This window comes from Odontesthes bonariensis, chromosome 20 (assembly GCF_027942865.1).
Source record: "Odontesthes bonariensis isolate fOdoBon6 chromosome 20, fOdoBon6.hap1, whole genome shotgun sequence".
Classification (NCBI taxonomy): Eukaryota; Metazoa; Chordata; class Actinopteri; order Atheriniformes; family Atherinopsidae; genus Odontesthes; species Odontesthes bonariensis.
The window spans coordinates 21,385,276-21,402,082 of NC_134525.1; the positions used below are offsets into that span (position 1 = coordinate 21,385,276).

Here is a 16,807-nt window from a genome sequence, read left to right on the forward strand (position 1 = left end):
TCATTTTAAAAATCCTGTCATTGTTTTGGTGCTTTTGTTATTGACGTTGTGCTTTCTTTGTATTTTTTTATATATGTTTTTTAATTGTCTTTATGTAAATTGATAATAATTTAGTGTTTTTTTTATTCCCTGCATTTTGAAGAAAACAAATCCTTGATTTGTGAATTCATCATCTGTCATGTGACTCACCAGTGACGTACACGGAAGTAGTAGCGCTGCATGCTAGAGAAGACAACACTTCAGACGAAGTAAAGATAGCACTGTAAGTTCTGATTTTCGAAGTATTAAAATGTATGGACTGTGTATTAGAATAATTTTAGGTTGTAATTTAGTTGTTTAAACTTCAAATATGAGGTCAATGCATGCAGTTAAAGTCTATTTAGAAATGGGCGTTTGACGATTTCAGAGATATATTAGATATTAGTAATATTGATTATTAAATGTAATGCGTCTAAAACACAACCACAGTTGCTGACATTTTATTGACAATATCATTGTGGAGAAAAACGTGAAGTTACATGATAGCCGAGTTTATCTGCAAAATAACCGTACTGCATCTTCTTCTATTTTGCTTTATTTGCGTGTTGCAACTACCTTTAAGTTACATTGCCGACACCTTATGTATTGGAGTGTGAACCAGAATTAATACTAAATTCCTTTGATCATCCCAGTTTGCTCTAAATACTGAAACAGATTCCCTATCCCAATGGTAAATAAATTCTTGAGATTCAATTCTTCCACTCCATGCTGACAGATCCTTCTTTAACTTTTCTTGTCCTTCTGAGTATTTATACAGCACACATTCCGCTGATTCCTCTATATTGCAGTAATCAAATAACCCTGATTGCTGTTTTTTATTAGTAAATGTAAAGTCTCATTCTGTACGTCAGCCTGGTTAAAATATTTTCCTCTTTGGTGCTCCTATTAGCTGCCCTCACTATGCCCTTTAAGCACTTATCTGGCTGTCAATATCTCTTTTCCTTCTAAACATTAGAGTTTTGGTTTTTCCTACTGAAAATTTGAATCCCCATGAAAATGACCATTTTCCCCACAACATTAATTGCTTCCAGCATTTTTGTCATATTATGCTTTATATTCTTTCCTCTTCAGAAAGCTCCATCATCAGAAAATAAGGATTGTCCATCACCACTGAGTTAAAAGAAAAACACATAATTTATCATAATAGAAAATAATATTGGGCTAATGCCACACCCGTGGAATGCCATTATCTACCATATACTTTTTTGATACAAATGTCCCAATTGTAACTTGAATAAAAAGTCTTTAATCAAGTTATATGGTCTACCTGCTACTCCCTTCATATTTAATGTGATCATTAATCTCTCCTTCCAGACCATATCATATGCCTTTTTGACATAAAAAAGACTGTCATAACAGATTTGTTTATTAACTTGTGCTTTCGTTACCTCGGTTTCCAACAAAAAAAAAAACTGGGTCCATGGTTCCTCTACCTTTCCTGAATCAAATTAGTTGAGGTGTTAGTTCCTCTACTTTCCATATAAAATGCTGAGCCGTACTGCGTCCTCGCGTTCCCGGATGTACGTACTTCCGGCCCAAACTGGCAAAGTACGGGACTTCCGGCAAGACGGCGCTCTGAGCAGCAAGACTGTACGGCTGCTCAGCTCATAATTTGGTCCCTCAAAAGATAGTCAACGCTGGGATTAAGCGTCATTTCTTTCCCAAGAAGTATGTCTGTAAGACCATTTATCTTCCCAAAAAAGGAATACGGGTGTTATTATTTTCTTTTTTCATAAAAGAGTCCAATCTGTACGTTAGTAAGTGACAAGACTCCGAAGGTGAACAACCGCGGGGCGCCACCAACTACTCCAAAGAAGGCACAAAACACACACAAAAAAAGAACAGACCAGTTGAAGACAAAGAACCACAGGAGGTTGTCACAACCAATAAGACAATATTAGAAGCGGTCAATAAGTTAGCGGAAAGATTAGATATCCAAGAAAGAAGAATGGAAGAACTTAATAGGAAAATGGTGGAAAACTGTAGCCGAGTTGCTGTCCTCCACAAAGAGGTAACTGATAACCAGAAGGAAAAAAAAACAGTTGAGACGGAGCAACAAGTTTGCAAACTAACTGAAGATATAAAAGTGCCAAAGGAAAAACGCGTGGAACAGGAAAGATACAAAAGAAGGTGGAATCTTTGAGTGAAAGGTCTGAGAGAGAAAGAAAAGGAAGATACCAGTGATCTCTCTTCTCTCCGAGATCGCTCCAGGTGTGCCATGGACTGTAGACGTGTTGGAAAGAAAGAACTTACAATTATACGAGGCAAATCATCATCCAGTTAGTCAAGAAAGACAGCTTCCAAAGACTGTGGTGCATGTAAACAAGCTGGCATCAGATATGCAGAAGTTTCGACACAGGAAGTCAAAGCTGCAAGAGAGAAGCTGTGGCCAAAGAACGACGAGGCAAGGGATAAGAAGAATAGAACAGAATAGAAAATAGAATAGAAAAATACTTTATTCATCCCCCAATGGGGGAAATTCAAATTAGTCAACTAGCTCAAAGAACTATTAATATTTACAATGATTGTATATTAACAACAACAATAATAATGATACCAATTCTAATGAAAATACTACTACTAACTAATAATAATAATAATAATAATAATAACAATGATAAATGACAAAAAAAAAAAATCAATCAATTTGAGAAGAACTCAGCAGTCACTGTTAAAAAGAAGGGAGCATATTTCCGAGGACCCCCTGGGTTCATAGAAAACGTGCAAATATTTGCATAGAGAGCTAAAGAAGAATCTACAATGGATCTCTGCAACAGTAAAATGAGACACAAAGGATTTGGTTAGAGGGACCAAAACAAATCTTTTTCCAGGTTTAAAACTGCAGTTTTCCTGAACAAGCATTATTTTTAGATTTCTTTACAGCTTTTGACGAGCTTAAACATCCCTCCAAATGTTAAAATATTGTCTCAATGTTGTGTGAACATATAACAATTGCCCTCTTACTTCATCCAAGATCTACAAGGCAATTTGATGTAAAAAATAGATATTCGGCAGAGAGACCCAATTAGCCCTCTTCTTTTCATATTGGGAACTGAGCTGTTAGCAAAACACATCATTAAAAATAATGATAATATCAGACTTTTAAATATTATGGCCACTTTGTTAGTTATTACACAGTTAGCAGATGGTGCAGCATTGTTTTTAAAGGATGCTCTTCAGATGCATTAAAAGCTGTGTCCCTTTTCTCGGATGCATCAGGGCAACATCTGAATTTTAGAAAATGGGAGATTTTAGAAATCCATAATAATATATGAACTTTCATTCATAATATTCCGGTCAAATGTTTAAGTAAAACAATTAGTAAAACATTAATTTTCAACCTGTTTTGCATAATTAAAAAAAAAAACAAAAAAACAACAACACATATTTAAACACATATTGGCTTCAGTGAGACTATTTCAATAAATGGGAGAGTGCTGTTAATGAAAATGGATTCATTTATCCAGCATATACTTTAAACATACCAAACAGAACTATTAAAAAGATTCACCAAATTCATTACAATTTTGACCTTTGTTAAAACTGAACACAGTTTATGGTTTAGTATCCCTTCACGTCTCCTTTCTGTTGAGATGTGATATTGACCCCTTCGATTGTCAGATTATCGTATGCTGCTATTGGAAAATGCTTTACAGAGATCATTTCCCTCCACATAAATTTGGAAAAACAGATAAATAAATATTTCTTGTTCTAGTTTTCTTTTCGTTTTCTGTTTGTTTTTCTTCCTGGTCTGTCTCCTCATAAGCTGCTGGGAATACCTGATAGTTGACCCTTATTTATTCCTTTTTTTTTTTCATATTACCGAGCGCGTATATTACTTCTAACCGCTCATGGGGATAGTTGCGTAAAGTGCTGAGACTTATCGACAATGAGGGGCGTGGGACAGGAAATTACTTCAGACGTATTACATGGTACGCAATACCGGATATGACGTGCACGTCACGTGTTGACACGCTTGTTTGCCTCACCACTCTGGTTTGCCTGAGCTCAGAGCCACATAGTCCTGCCTGATCTCACCTCTAAGAAACAGTTGCATCTGGAGAGAGTCCAATCAGCTTCTGCTTTTGCGATTCTTCGATTCCTTTTTATACAGAGGTTGGACACGTCCGGATCTTTTCTTTTTCTGGTCGAACCTACCAGAGAAAGGGACATTATACGCCGTTCTTGTTGTCTTCATATCAGCGGTTCCGGTCCGGTCATGGGTGCCATCGCTTTCATTCTGCTGAGCCTGGGCGTTGCCGTCACAGCGCTGAACAACTGTGGCCCCGTTTCTCCCGAAGTAGGGAACGGATTTGTTGAGTACGTTAACGGGACTGAGTTGGGTGCCAAAGCTGTGATCAAATGTAAAATTGGCTTCAATTTAATTGGAAGTAAAGAGCTGAGTTGTGGTGAACAAGGATGGTCTGGCAGGCCACCTGTGTGCGAAGTGGTGAGTTGCCTTCCTCCACCAGCGGTTGCAAATGCCGAGTACAATCCTGAGAAGGAGAGCTACGACTATAGTCAAGTTGTGATATACTCCTGTGAGGGCGACTACACTCTCAAGGGAGCGAGTCAGTTAAAGTGTGCCGAAGACGGAAGTTTCCGTCCTGCTCCTCCAAAATGCGTTCGGGTTGAGTGTGAAGATCTCCAGTTTAAAAATGGGGAAGTGACCGAGGGTTCTCGGCCTCCATATGGAAGGGGGGCTTTTTTAAATTTCAAGTGTAACAAAGGATACACACTGGAGGGGCCATCTACCGTGACATGCGACATAAACAGCAAGTGGTCTGCCATTCCACAGTGCAAAGCCGGGAACACTGGGAACGCTGGGAATAGCCTTGCCGCCGGGGCAGGTATTGGGACTTTTGTGAGCATCGCAGTCCTGTGCGTCCAACTTTTCTGGATGTAAAAGCGACTTCTTAAGAGGATGGACGACCCCTGGACTGATTTTTCAAACGTACCAGGCCTCCACGCGCAATGTGCAAAATGTGAAATCCTCTGGAAGTTTGCGCTTCAGCGGCAGCAACAGACCAGACGCGCAGCCCCTGGTGTGTGCTTTAAGCGGCTCACCTGCATCCTTCATGATAAATTAAAGCTTTAATAATGACTTCTTGTCTCACAACCAATTCCCGTTTGAGCTTTTTGTTTTGGTTTCTAAAAGGTTTGAACTGGAGCTCAGAGAGCAGCTGAACTTGAGCTTTGAATGTTTAAACGAGGTTTGAGATGTAGTCATTAGGGCAGAAATTCAGTTTAAACTACCATAGGAGATTTGGCTGTTAGTTTGAGGCTTAATACGATAACACTGAGGCTACTTTGTAATTATCGACTAACAGTGGATACCCCAGATAATCTTTATGTATAGAAGAAAGGCTCTGAGCCTCTAAATCAGGAGGGTTTAGCACAGTGCCTGAACAAAAAGTGTAATTCATGAGTCTTACCACTAAAAGCTGAATGCTTTGCCTTTTTGTTTTCTTTGTATATGTTGTCTTTGTGAATTACACTCATGTTAACCCACTTGTTGGGTTGTGTTAAAGCGGAGTGATCACCCATGAATGCTGTTTTTTGTGCTGTGTTGTTTCAGCATGTGTTGAAAGATGTTTATTTTCTTAAAGATGTATTCAGATTTGATTATTGCTCTCCAGGTCAACAATCTGCTATCGCTGGACTGCTTTTAAAAATGTATTGATGACCATCTCTGAAAATTTTGCACTATTCATTCTTAGAATAACTTGTCAGTATTCATATTGTATGGAGGCACTTGTTTACTGTTTGTTCTCTTTTTGCTATCAGCTCACAAAAATAAAAGAGTGGAGAAAAGAAAAGGACTAAAAATGTCTCGTTTTCTTCAATCGCACCTGAATAATTAAGGCGACAGCTAACTTGTTGGTTAGATTTTTTTTTTTTGTGACGTGTTGATCGATTTGAGAGGTACAAGGTCCTTTTGTAAAGTGACTTATAAACCAGGAAAACAAACATGGACCGGATGTTCTTTAAAATACACAAATAAGAACAAGATGCAAACTGTATATAAAACTAATGAATTACAAACATTTACACTATTATGTTTCAGCCAAAAAACAGGATCAGTCACGACTGTGTCACTCTTTTAGTTTGGGCTTGTTTTAAAAACCGATGTCACCAATGACTCATGTTGTGCCCCAAAGAAATAATTCTGCTCACAGCTTTTTTTACAATACCCCTGTTATGCAGGAAATGACAGCCGCCCTTTTCTGTGGTTATCCGCCAGGATACGTGATCTTCGCTCAGTTCAGAGTTTTAACACTTTGCTTTGGTCGGCAGCTTCTCTTTGGACTGAACGCAGAAAAGATGTCAGTTTTCCCAAGAATCTCCCTGAAGCCTGACGTAACCGAGTATCTCAAGAGCGTCTTTTTGAACAAGGAGGTAAGAACTTTGTTGGAGGAGATTTTGTGAATACTGCTCCTTTGAGGTCAAGTTAGGCTTTCGTTGAAGTGTTGAATAATGTTTTCTGTCCATGCCATGTCCCCTCATCATAACCTGAAAGTCCACTGGCTGTAAAACAGTCTCATTTCATAACACGGCCTCTGAGGAATACCAAAACAATACCTGTTTATTGGTGTTATGGTACTGAAAAGACAAGCGATAGAGAAGCATGTGGTCGGTTTAATCGTAAAAAGGCAGGACAATAAAATCAAAAAGCATACAGTGAGTTATTAATAGATAAAAATCTAATGCTAGGATGCAGATCAATAGTTTCTGGTGGGCCTGCTGCCTGTCATGTTACAGTTTTATCTGATAAAACCTGAAAGTCTACTTTTCATGTGTCGATAAAAGATAAGTTTGCTGCAAATATAGCGCACCAACACACACAAAGACAGTAATCTAAACATCCTTTTGTTGGTAGGTGCAGCCCTTTATTTTGGCTAAAGTACCACTCCAGTAAAAAATGTAGTTTTTAACCTTGTTAACATCGTTTATGTCTTATGTGTTAGAGACATAAGAGAGGAACTAAAGAAATAAGAGGCTAACACAAGCTACGAGAAGAAGTTAGTCAGCCGTTTGTTTTAGGCAAAGGTGTTTAAAGCATCACTGGAGAATGTGGCTGTTATGGTTTTATTTTGCTCTGCCGCCGTTGTGGGATGTAACCGCTGTCATAAAAACGAATCTCCGTGTAAACCCTTTATCTATACATTTGTTTTTGTTTTTTGAGGTGCAGGGAAAGGAACTTTTTTCAAAAAGTTGAAAACAAAAATAAATGACACTTGATATCCTAAATTAAAGTTGCAGATAATTATTCAGTAGTTACTGAGCCTTTGTTGTTGCTCATTCTTCATGCTTTTACCCGTTTAGCTGCTATAAAAATGCCCGTTTGGGCCTCGATCCAGTAGCCTAAGCAGCTTTGGCTTCTGATACGTTCAGGTGTTGGCGGCTGTGGGTCATCAGGAGGCGGACCGTCGTTTCCAGATGCTGCTCACATGTCTGTCTCACCCGCCCTCATACACGTGTGTGCGAGCCAGCACTCATCTGGCGACCCTGGAAGAGGTCCGGCACAGCCTGCGAGAGGAGCTGAAGAAGGTGAGCAAAGAGGACCGTTTTGTTGCCGCCCCCGCAGCGGAGGATGTGTTCACTGGAGTCACTGAGTGTGTTGTTGTTTTTGTTGTTGTTGAAGCAGCAGATCTGCGGCCCGTCAGCGGAGGAGGCGTCGGTTCAGATTCTTTCACACCCGCAAGTTTCAGATGTGCTACTTCTTCCTGTGGACGGCCCGAGGTATGTGAGGAATGCTGTGACACAAACAAAATCCCCCTCACGTTCCTGACGGCTTCCACTGGAGCAAAGAGAAGGACGGGGTTACGAGTCAGTCACCGTGCATGCATGTGTCCTCCTGTGTCCTCAGACCGGTGACGCAGCTCAGCTCGGAGGTGGTGGTGGGCGCTCAGTGTGGCAGTGCCGTACTGAGAGGAGCTCATGTCTTCGCCCCAGGGATCGTCGCCAGCCCTAAATGTAAGACTCAAAGACACGCAGTGGGCTCACAAGGCATTTATCTGTGTTTATCCACAGTTCCAGATCCTCTTTCATCACTGTGTCAATCATGTATGCCCAGTAGTCTTTGCTTTGCGTTTCTGTCCTCAGACATGAAGGTGGGGGACAGAGTGTCCGTCTTCTCCGACCTGCAGGGCAGGTGTACTCGAGGAGCCACCAGCTTTCAGGGGAACAAGGCGTTCGTGGGAAATGGAGTTGCTGAAATGGGTCGCTCAAGCATCTTCTGCACAGATAAAGCAGCCAGGTAGTTAAACACTTTTTTTTTTTTTTTTCATTTAATAAAATGAATAAACAATTGATTAAAAAGCCTTCATTTAAGATTTTACTGAAATTCAAAGTTCATGTTTTATTGTGGATCAGTCAGAGCTGAACATACTCTTTCACACACATGTTTGTTTGCATGTGAGTCATCCTGAAATCTGTAAATTTCCATAAGAGTTCAGAATTCTCTCCTTGGGAATTTGACTTAAGTTTGTTGAAAACTTTCAACCTTTGCCGCCATAAAGTGCACTACGTTCCAAGAAGTTGGATAAATGAAGAAGGGAACATATGTGTGATGTAATGAAGTATATTTTCATACATCTGAAAAGAAATGCATTTCCTTACATTGAACACTGTTGGGCATAGTCCTTAGATCAGGTGCAAATGCGGCACAGCATTTAAAACCGCCTGAGACAAGAAGTGCTAAAGCAATTTACAGCATGTTTTTTTTGAGGGGGGAGGGGTTGAGCTTTAAAGCATCTTGTACTTTTTCTAGTATATCCCAAAAATGAAATTATAAACATGTAAATGAGCAGAAAATCAACTCCTCAAAGTTAGCAACACCATTTCTCAAAACAAACGTGAAACCGATGTTAAGAAAAACTCTGTCAGAGGTGCAAAACGAAGCTTTTGGCAGTGAATGAAGAAATGAATGAATCCTCAGAAGTTTTCTTTCAAGATCTGGACAAAATGATGCATTGTTAAAAAGATTTTTTGGACCCATTTCATTTACGTTTTTCTGCTTTTAGTTGCCATTTTGTTTTTTCAAGGGTTAACAATCCAATCCGATCCAATTTTATTTATAAAGCTTAGGGCTGTAGCAGCTCAGAGAGGTAGGATGGTGCGAGACCATTGAGGGATTTAAAAGTAAATAAAAGAATTTTAAAACTGATCCTAAAATGTATGGGCAGCCAGTGAAGTGAGGTTAAAATGGGGGAAATATGCTCGTATTTACGTGTGCCAGTTAAAAGACGTGCGGCAGCATTTTGCACCATCTGAAGACGGGCGATGGAGGACCCACTAACCCCCACATAAAGAGCATTACAGTAATCCAGCCTAGTGGTTACAAAGGCGTGAATTACTGTTTCAAAGTGTTGCTTTGAAAGAATAGGTTTTATTTTTGTAAGGTGCCTCAAGTGAAAGAAACTCGATTTAACAACCGAATTTACCTGACAGTCGAGCTTGAGATCAGTATCCACTTTCACCCCAAAGTTAGTGACAGTTGGCTTAATGAACGGGGACAAGGAGCCCAGATCTACAAAGGGGGCCCCAGTAGTGCCACCAAAAACCCTCACCTCTGTCTTTTTCTCATCAAAATTTAAAAAGTTTATACTCATCCAGGCCTTTATGTCGTCCAGACACCTGAGTAGGGGTTTCACAGAATAAGCGTCTTTCTTATTCAGTGGGACATAAATCTGGCTGTCATCCGCATAACAGTGGAAGGAGATGCCATGCTTTCTTAGTATGGAAACAAAACATGGAATGTAATATAAACATAACAAACATGTAATTCTGATGCTCAGATCCACAACAAAGGTTCATGTCGAGGGTGCTGCTTCAACAAGGCACAGAAGTTTCCATAACTGCGGCTGCACAGTTAAACTCATAAATATATAATGGTGGCGGTTTGGTTTCAGAGGTGTAGGGGTTCGGATGGTGGAGCCGCTTTACCGGAGTCCCTCCTTCGATGGCGTCCTTCCCAGCCTGGCGTTCCTGCAGGTATTTCTGTTAAAGCCAGAATGCTGAACCGTTCGGCTGGTAAACCTTGACAGAGTTGGACTTTTATTGAATCGACTCTCTTGTAAATGGCAAATTCTGAGTCTGTTGTGACCTGTAACTGATCTGGAAACATCACCGCCCAGAACCTCCCCTCTGTGGTTGTGGGACACGTGCTCGGGCCTCAGCCTGGAGAACGAATCTTGGATATGTGTGCTGCACCGGGAGGGAAGACCTGCCACATCGCTGCGCTCATGGGCGATCAGGTACTGGTGTCGTTTCACTTTAGGGAGCCTCATGTAAAAAAAAAAAAAAAAGGATTTATATGGGGTATTAATTCATATTTGCACAAAACTCCATCTGGTTGCCTCAGCGATGTTACTTTATGAAATTTCCCTCTGCTTTAAGCCTCTTCTGCTGCTGTTGTTTTGGATTAATTGTATCATGTAGACATTTATATCTGCAGTGCACATCCTATTGGATCTAATGTGGATTAAAAAAATCCTCCTTCACGGTCCACTTGAGCTTAAACTGTGTGTTTTTGCTCAGATACCTTCATAAGGTAACTGTACAGCATGTGCAGTGTATTTATCTACTTTATTAACTCCTTACTTTCCGTATTAAATGTAAAACGGTCCTTTTATTTGAACAGAGTATTTTACACTGTAATATTGGTACTTTTACTAGTTTAAAGTGTTTGATTGCATCCTCCACTCCTGCTTAACTGGTGCTTTTCTTGCCTTGTAAACTTTTTTCTTTTTTTTCCCCACACAGGGAGAGGTTGTGGCCTTGGACAGAATCAGAAACAAGATTGACCGCATTCGTCAGAACGCCCAGATGCTGCATTTGCAAAGTATCAAAGCTTACTGCTTCAACAGCACTCGGGCCGCGAGCACTGACCCAGCGCAGGAGACCGAAGGTACCGCACAGCATCTCTCTCTTTGTGACGGAACACAATAGATAACCAGCAGCTCTGTTTGTGCGCACACTCCAGGGCCTCCCTTCCCTCCTGAGAGTTTTGACCGGGTTCTGCTGGACGCCCCCTGCAGCGGCCTCGGGCAGAGGCCAAACATGGCCAACACCTGGAGCCTCAAAGAGATCTGCTCCTACCCGCCGCTGCAGCGCAAGCTGTTTCAGGCTGTAGGTTTTACTTCACACTTCTCACAAACCTCTACGTCTTCCCCTGCCTCCCTGTTGACTGTTTCCATTACAGTAACTAATTTTGGCCTGTAGATGGCAGCATTGGGCAAGTTAAACTGCAACGAGATGCAATTCACATCTTAAAGGAAAAAATCCACCTCAGACTGATTTTTACAGAAGTTAGTCCTCAGATTGTTCCTTTTTCTTCTGACAAATCTGCTCCAGACTGTGACTAACAGAAAAGAAATAGTTCAAACACTTCAGTGAAATCGTCCTGGTACTGTGTTTTTCAGAGAGGGCTACGATCTGTGATAGATTTCTCTCTTACTCGCTGTGAAATGTGAAGGATTTTTAGGGTGAATATTTTGCCTAAAGGATGGCTTCTGGGTGGAATCATTTATCCCAGTAACACATAGTTCTCCATCAGTGTCCACAGTATCTCCTCAAGGTTACTCTGAGGAAAGATGGCTCCTCTGAAGATAAATGCTGCTGTGCAACACATGCTGCCAGAATCTGAATTATGTGACAAGTGAGAGTTGGACCTGTGATTCTTTTCTTTTTTTCGTCCACCTGAACCAACACAATCTATGGACAACTGATAAAATTCTGTAGTCATGGCGCAACATGTGGAGTTTTTAGTAAATTATCATCACCTGGTGAACGGGAGTGCAGTTTTCATTCTCTTTTTGCACAGTTTTTGTCTCCACTTCAGAGGTTAATATCAGGCTGTTTAGCTGCTTAATGCTGTGCTACAGTATGTTCACTTTGCATGCCTGCTGTGTGGGGGCTATGCTGCTCCAGGGAAATTTTTAGGACAGCTGATTTTGGCACCTCCAACGGCAAACAAGGTCATCTCGTACATGAGATTTTAGACCATGGAAGTTTAGTGATGGTGGGCGATGTGAGTGTGGGAAATACTAATGAGCACAAAATCAAGAAACTGTGCCTATGGAAGCTACTTTCTGCACTGTGAAGGAAAAATAAGAATAATAATTCTTTATATTTTCTTCCAGGCAGCCAAGCTATATTTTATTTTATTTTACTTTAATCTCGGTTTTTCAAAGTGGACACTGGACATTTGTAACTATCAGGCCACTTAACACAGATCTGTGCATCATTTAAGCATAAAAAAGGCACCTAACACAGGGGATCAACCAGGGTTTTGTCTTCACGTAACAGACAACCTAACAAAGGACCAGTTTTAAATGGTATCTTCAGGTACTTTGTTACTAGCAGCCTGTCACAAAGACACATCATTTGTTCCAATTTCTTTAGTTGCATCTATGAAAAACTTCACAGATGACACAGTTCGAGAGACATAAAGGTATTTTTTTGCAGCAACAAGGTGATTATCATGCTTGTTGAAGAGGCTTCAGACTTTGCTGAAGAATTAAAGTGCCCATACCAAATGTTGACTCATTAGAATTGTACAAACCCTGATTCTGCCTAAAATACTGTATTTTCCTTTATGTTTGCACTCCTTCCAGTAACTTGCTTCACCTATTTTTGCCCTGGATACAGTGTTGAAAATGGGCTTATAATGGGCTTCACTGTGGGGTTTTATTCACAGTGTTCTTTGCTTTTATTGTTTTAGCACAAAACTGCACTGGGCTCACTACCGCCTCCTGGAGGTAGAACAACAAACACACACTTGCAGATCTGCAGTTCAAGGTGTTTTCCCCGCAGTGGCCACAAAAGGCAAAACGAGCCCAATCCATGCTTGATAACACGCTTTATGAACAGCAGTAAAAGTTTTGAGATTGATACCTTTGAGTGTTTTCAAACTGTCGTTCATTTTACTTTAAGTTTCTTTGGCATCATCTTTGGCTGATTGTCCCACCTCAGTTACAAAATGTTGCATAGTTAGTACTAGTGAGTGAACCAGCAGAGTAAAGTTGCGGACTAGGAAAACAAAATGATGCGCTGAAAGTCGCTGCAAGGCTCTTTAAAGCCAAGAATAGCTTCATCACTACAAACAGAAAATTTCACACCATGACTATGAAAACATTGACTGCAGCAGCTTTCTTTTAAAAATGTTCATGTTTGTGCTGCTGCAGGCGGTGCGCTTGTTGAAGAAAGGCGGGGTTTTGGTGTACAGCACCTGCACCGTGACTCTGGCTGAGAATGAGGAGCAGGTGGCCTGGGCCCTAGACACCTTCCCCTGCCTCACACTGCAGCCTCAGGTACACCTCCGCCACACGTACATACTCATCACTCCACCCAGAGATACAAAGTGACATCACTAAGTCTTTTTCCCGCCTTTCTCAGGATCCTCACATCGGCTCAGAGGGCATGCTGGGAGCCGGCCTGTCACCGGAGCAGCTGCGCCTCCTCCAGCGGTTCAGTCCTGAGCTGAGCTGGGACCAGACAGAAACTACAACCCCCCTCCCCTGCAGAGCCGACAGGGACACCATCGGCTTTTTTATCGCCAAGTTTCTGAAAAACTGACCCGAGGGCGCGTTTTCTCACGCAGTGCCGACATGAGACCACAAGGCGGGAACAATAGTGTTTACATTACGACACTGTGTGTGCGAAGACGGGCCGTGTTGACAAAGAGCTCACTGCCGTTTACAACATCTGCCTCTCAACAGCTGCTCTCCAAAACTGCGGGCCATATACGGATAAGCTTTATAAACACAGAGGGGGGGGAGGAGGGAGGGATGGAGACTGAATGAGTGCTGGCAAATGCAGCAGTGCTAGTGTCGCCATAACAACAGTGACGACACAGCTGCCATGGTGACAGCGGATTCGCTGGATCTGCGAGTGTAGACCAGGAAGTTACGCGCAGGGAGACGCTGTGAGAGGTATTAATAATTTACCGTCTTCAGTGGTGCTGGAGACAACCGGGACGTCTGATCAGTCGTCTGACTCTGGAGTCTGCCGCCATCACCAGACGGAAGACCCATTTGTTTAGAATACACCTTACTTAAAGGGAGCTTTATGTCTGTCAGCGCACTCTGTTGTCTGAATACAAATAACCTCAAGTCCCCTCTGTTTAACATTTGTAAGTTCAACATGAATATTTAATCCGTGCTGTCGAAGACACCATAATGCAGTTACTAGAACATATGAGGACATTTTTATTTTATTTTTATAACTGTGCTGTATTTATCAACAATAAAAGATTATCCTGTGTGGTCATATCAAATGGAACTTTTTTTCTTCAAAACAAAATATTATTAATTACATGTCAACACGAAACCTGCAATGATTTATTGGTGATATACAGTTATAAAAACGTGTTTTTAAAGCAAAAATGTCAAATATTTAATGGGTCCAGTGTGACAGTTTGCTATTTTGAGGTATTTTGCCCTCCTAGGGTAATGTGTGTATATTTATGTTGTGCAACGTTTTCAGGATATTCACGCCGACTTCTGCTCAGTCTGTCTCCCAGAGTCCGTGCACACATCTGTCCGCAGTGCACCTCTCCCACCTGCATTTTAACGTGAACAGGATCGTATTATTGACTGAAACAGCTGCTCTTTTCTCCGTTCCAACATAAAATCTCTCTTATCGAACGGCTGCATCTCTGTTTGTCAGCTTTGGCGGCAGCTGTGTGTGAAGAAGCGCCGTCTTATTTTAGACGCATCCCCTCTGTATTGCCATTCATGTCGAGGTTGTCATGACGACACGGGAGGCAGGCCGGTGAGTCTACCTCAATTTTTCAGCAGAGTTTCTTGTGACTATTTATAGACGCCGCACCCCTCCTGTGTCTGGATCCTCTGACAAAGCACACATTGAAATCTTGTCCTGTCGTGTCGGTTCTTTGTTGCCAACTTTATTCTTCATATTTATGCATTCTGTACTTACACATGTACACTTTTATAAAATCTGTAGCGCTACAAACGTAGCATAGAAATGGGGATTTGTAATTACATTTGTCATGGGGGATTGTGTGTAAACAGAGGCTCATGGACTCAAACGTAAGGTCAGTAGAAGTAGTTAGTATCATGAATTAGTACATGAAATCATTCAGCACACTGGGCAGGTGGAAGCTCTTAAAGTATCCCAAACGGCATTGATTTGCTTTGAATAGATCCTGTGTATCAGTCAGGGAAGTGACAAATGGCAGAAAGATTAAACAAAAAAGAAAGAAAAGACAACTTATCTGGTAAACATTTGGAATTATTCGAGTTTGTCTTGTAAATGCATATTTTAAGTGTACAACACACTGAAGAAAATGTCCTGTAATTAACATTCTTTGTATAAGAAGTGGGAGCTCAAGTGGGAATTAAACAACATTCATTAGAAAAGGGGTCAGACTTGATAAAAGATGAACCAGAATGGAGTTTCGCTAATCGACCTACAGAGAGTTGAGAGACATATCAAATCGCTTTCACTTGAAACCAGTGTGAGTCAGTAAAAGTGCAGAATAAAGGGTGTACCAATGTTATAAAATGTTTCTGGACCCATACAAAGAACAGTACTGCATGTTAGAGAGGAAGTTATCGTTGAGCTTGTTCGTCTCGTAAGGTAAGACTAAGGTGCGCCTCAAAGGAGGCAACAATATGTTAAAACTACGGTAAGTGTTTGAAACTGTGGACGCAGAGTAAAAGAAGAAGCTGAGGGGATATAAGTAAAACATGAAATCCAAAGAGCTGTCTGACACTTTGGGAAAAACGTTTTCCTTCTCAATTTGACAGGGAACACCTCCGAATGGGTGTTAAATATGAAGCCAGCAGCTCCTTACCTAAAGTCAGCTACACCCTTCAGTAACACCTCAAGTTGTTATTTTCATGTTTTCTTTTGCAGATTAAACAAACCAGACACTGTAGAACTAAAAAAAGAAAAGAAAAAAAAAATCACTAATATTTTGTAGGATCACCTTTAGCTGGGATTATGGCACACTTTCACAGTGGCACCATGTCGATTAGTTAACACAATGTCACAACATTCATTTTTATCTGGAGTTGCTTTCATTTTTGGCTTAGATCTTGTTCTCGTGATGGGGGAATCGGAGCGCTGCGTAAAGTTTCCCCCAGCACATCCCAAAGATTCTCAATGTTCTTCGGGTCTGGACTCTATGGTGGCCAATCCATGAGAGTGATGTCTCAGAACCTGGCCATTCAGTATATTCAGAGGGTCAGCTGACCTCGTCCTTTTTTGGGCACGTGTTGCTGAACCCGGACCCGACCAACTGAAGCAGCTCCAGATCATCTGTGTTGTAAATCCTTTTTTTTTTTCTTTTTTTTTACATAGACACAGTACGATTGATTATTCACCATCTTTTCTACAGTCTGTGTGCTAAATTCAGCAACCTGCTGCTGGCTCTTTAACTAATAGGTAATACATACGCTGATCAGCCATGACATTATGATCACCTGTCCTGGAGTGTCTGGTACTGGGATGTTACCAATAGAGCCTTTGGGCTCTGTGGGTCTTTGTGGATCGGACTGCCCCACAGATCCCATCAGATTGGTATCTGGGAAGACAGCTCTGACTGTTTTTTGTTTTCTTTGAGCCCTTCATAAGCAGTTTTATGTGGAGCCCAATGTTGTCCTGCTGGGTGCAGCTGCAGCTGTCGCCATATTCGGGGGTGGGTGTGTTACTGGTCCGTAAAAACGTTTAGGTAGGTGACACACACCCGTGTCAAAGCTAGGATGCAGGTTTTCCCAGCAGAACATTGTGTTGTAAC

General features: G+C 41.3%; 2 protein-coding genes across 5 annotated transcripts; both read left to right on the forward strand.

Annotated features, from left to right (window-relative positions):
- The first annotated feature begins 186 nt into the window (after nt 1-186).
- Nucleotides 187-14,337, forward strand: nsun6 (NOP2/Sun RNA methyltransferase 6). 4 transcript variants are annotated; one of them, XM_075452694.1, is made up of 12 exons: nt 187-262; nt 6,337-6,438; nt 7,435-7,590; nt 7,685-7,782; nt 7,910-8,016; nt 8,146-8,299; nt 9,954-10,035; nt 10,179-10,298; nt 10,807-10,951; nt 11,027-11,172; nt 13,230-13,355; nt 13,441-14,337. In XM_075452694.1, exons 2-12 carry the CDS (start codon nt 6,364-6,366, stop codon nt 13,618-13,620), a joined length of 1,389 nt encoding a protein of 462 aa, XP_075308809.1. In that variant the 5' UTR covers nt 187-262; nt 6,337-6,363; the 3' UTR covers nt 13,621-14,337. The 4 variants fall into 4 exon arrangements, with proteins under 4 accessions (XP_075308809.1, XP_075308810.1, XP_075308807.1 ...); XM_075452695.1 differs by having other exon boundaries at nt 7,688-7,782; XM_075452692.1 differs by having other exon boundaries at nt 7,910-8,299.
- Nucleotides 4,009-5,858, forward strand: LOC142369672 (membrane cofactor protein-like). Its single transcript, XM_075452000.1, has one exon. The coding sequence runs from the start codon at nt 4,259-4,261 to the stop codon at nt 4,943-4,945; it is 687 nt and encodes a 228-aa protein (XP_075308115.1). The 5' UTR covers nt 4,009-4,258; the 3' UTR covers nt 4,946-5,858.
- Nucleotides 14,338-16,807: the final 2,470 nt, after the last annotated feature.

Coding starts and splice junctions, on each gene's coding strand:
- nsun6 (XM_075452692.1), top strand. CDS start 6,364: ATGTCAGTTTTCCCAAGAATCTCCCTGAAGCCTGACGTAACCGAGTAT. Junction 10,299..10,806: donor CTGCGCTCATGGGCGATCAG/GTACTGGTGTCG, acceptor TTCCCCACACAG/GGAGAGGTTGTGGCCTTGGA. Junction 10,952..11,026: donor CCCAGCGCAGGAGACCGAAG/GTACCGCACAGC, acceptor CGCACACTCCAG/GGCCTCCCTTCCCTCCTGAG.
- LOC142369672 (XM_075452000.1), top strand. CDS start 4,259: ATGGGTGCCATCGCTTTCATTCTGCTGAGCCTGGGCGTTGCCGTCACA.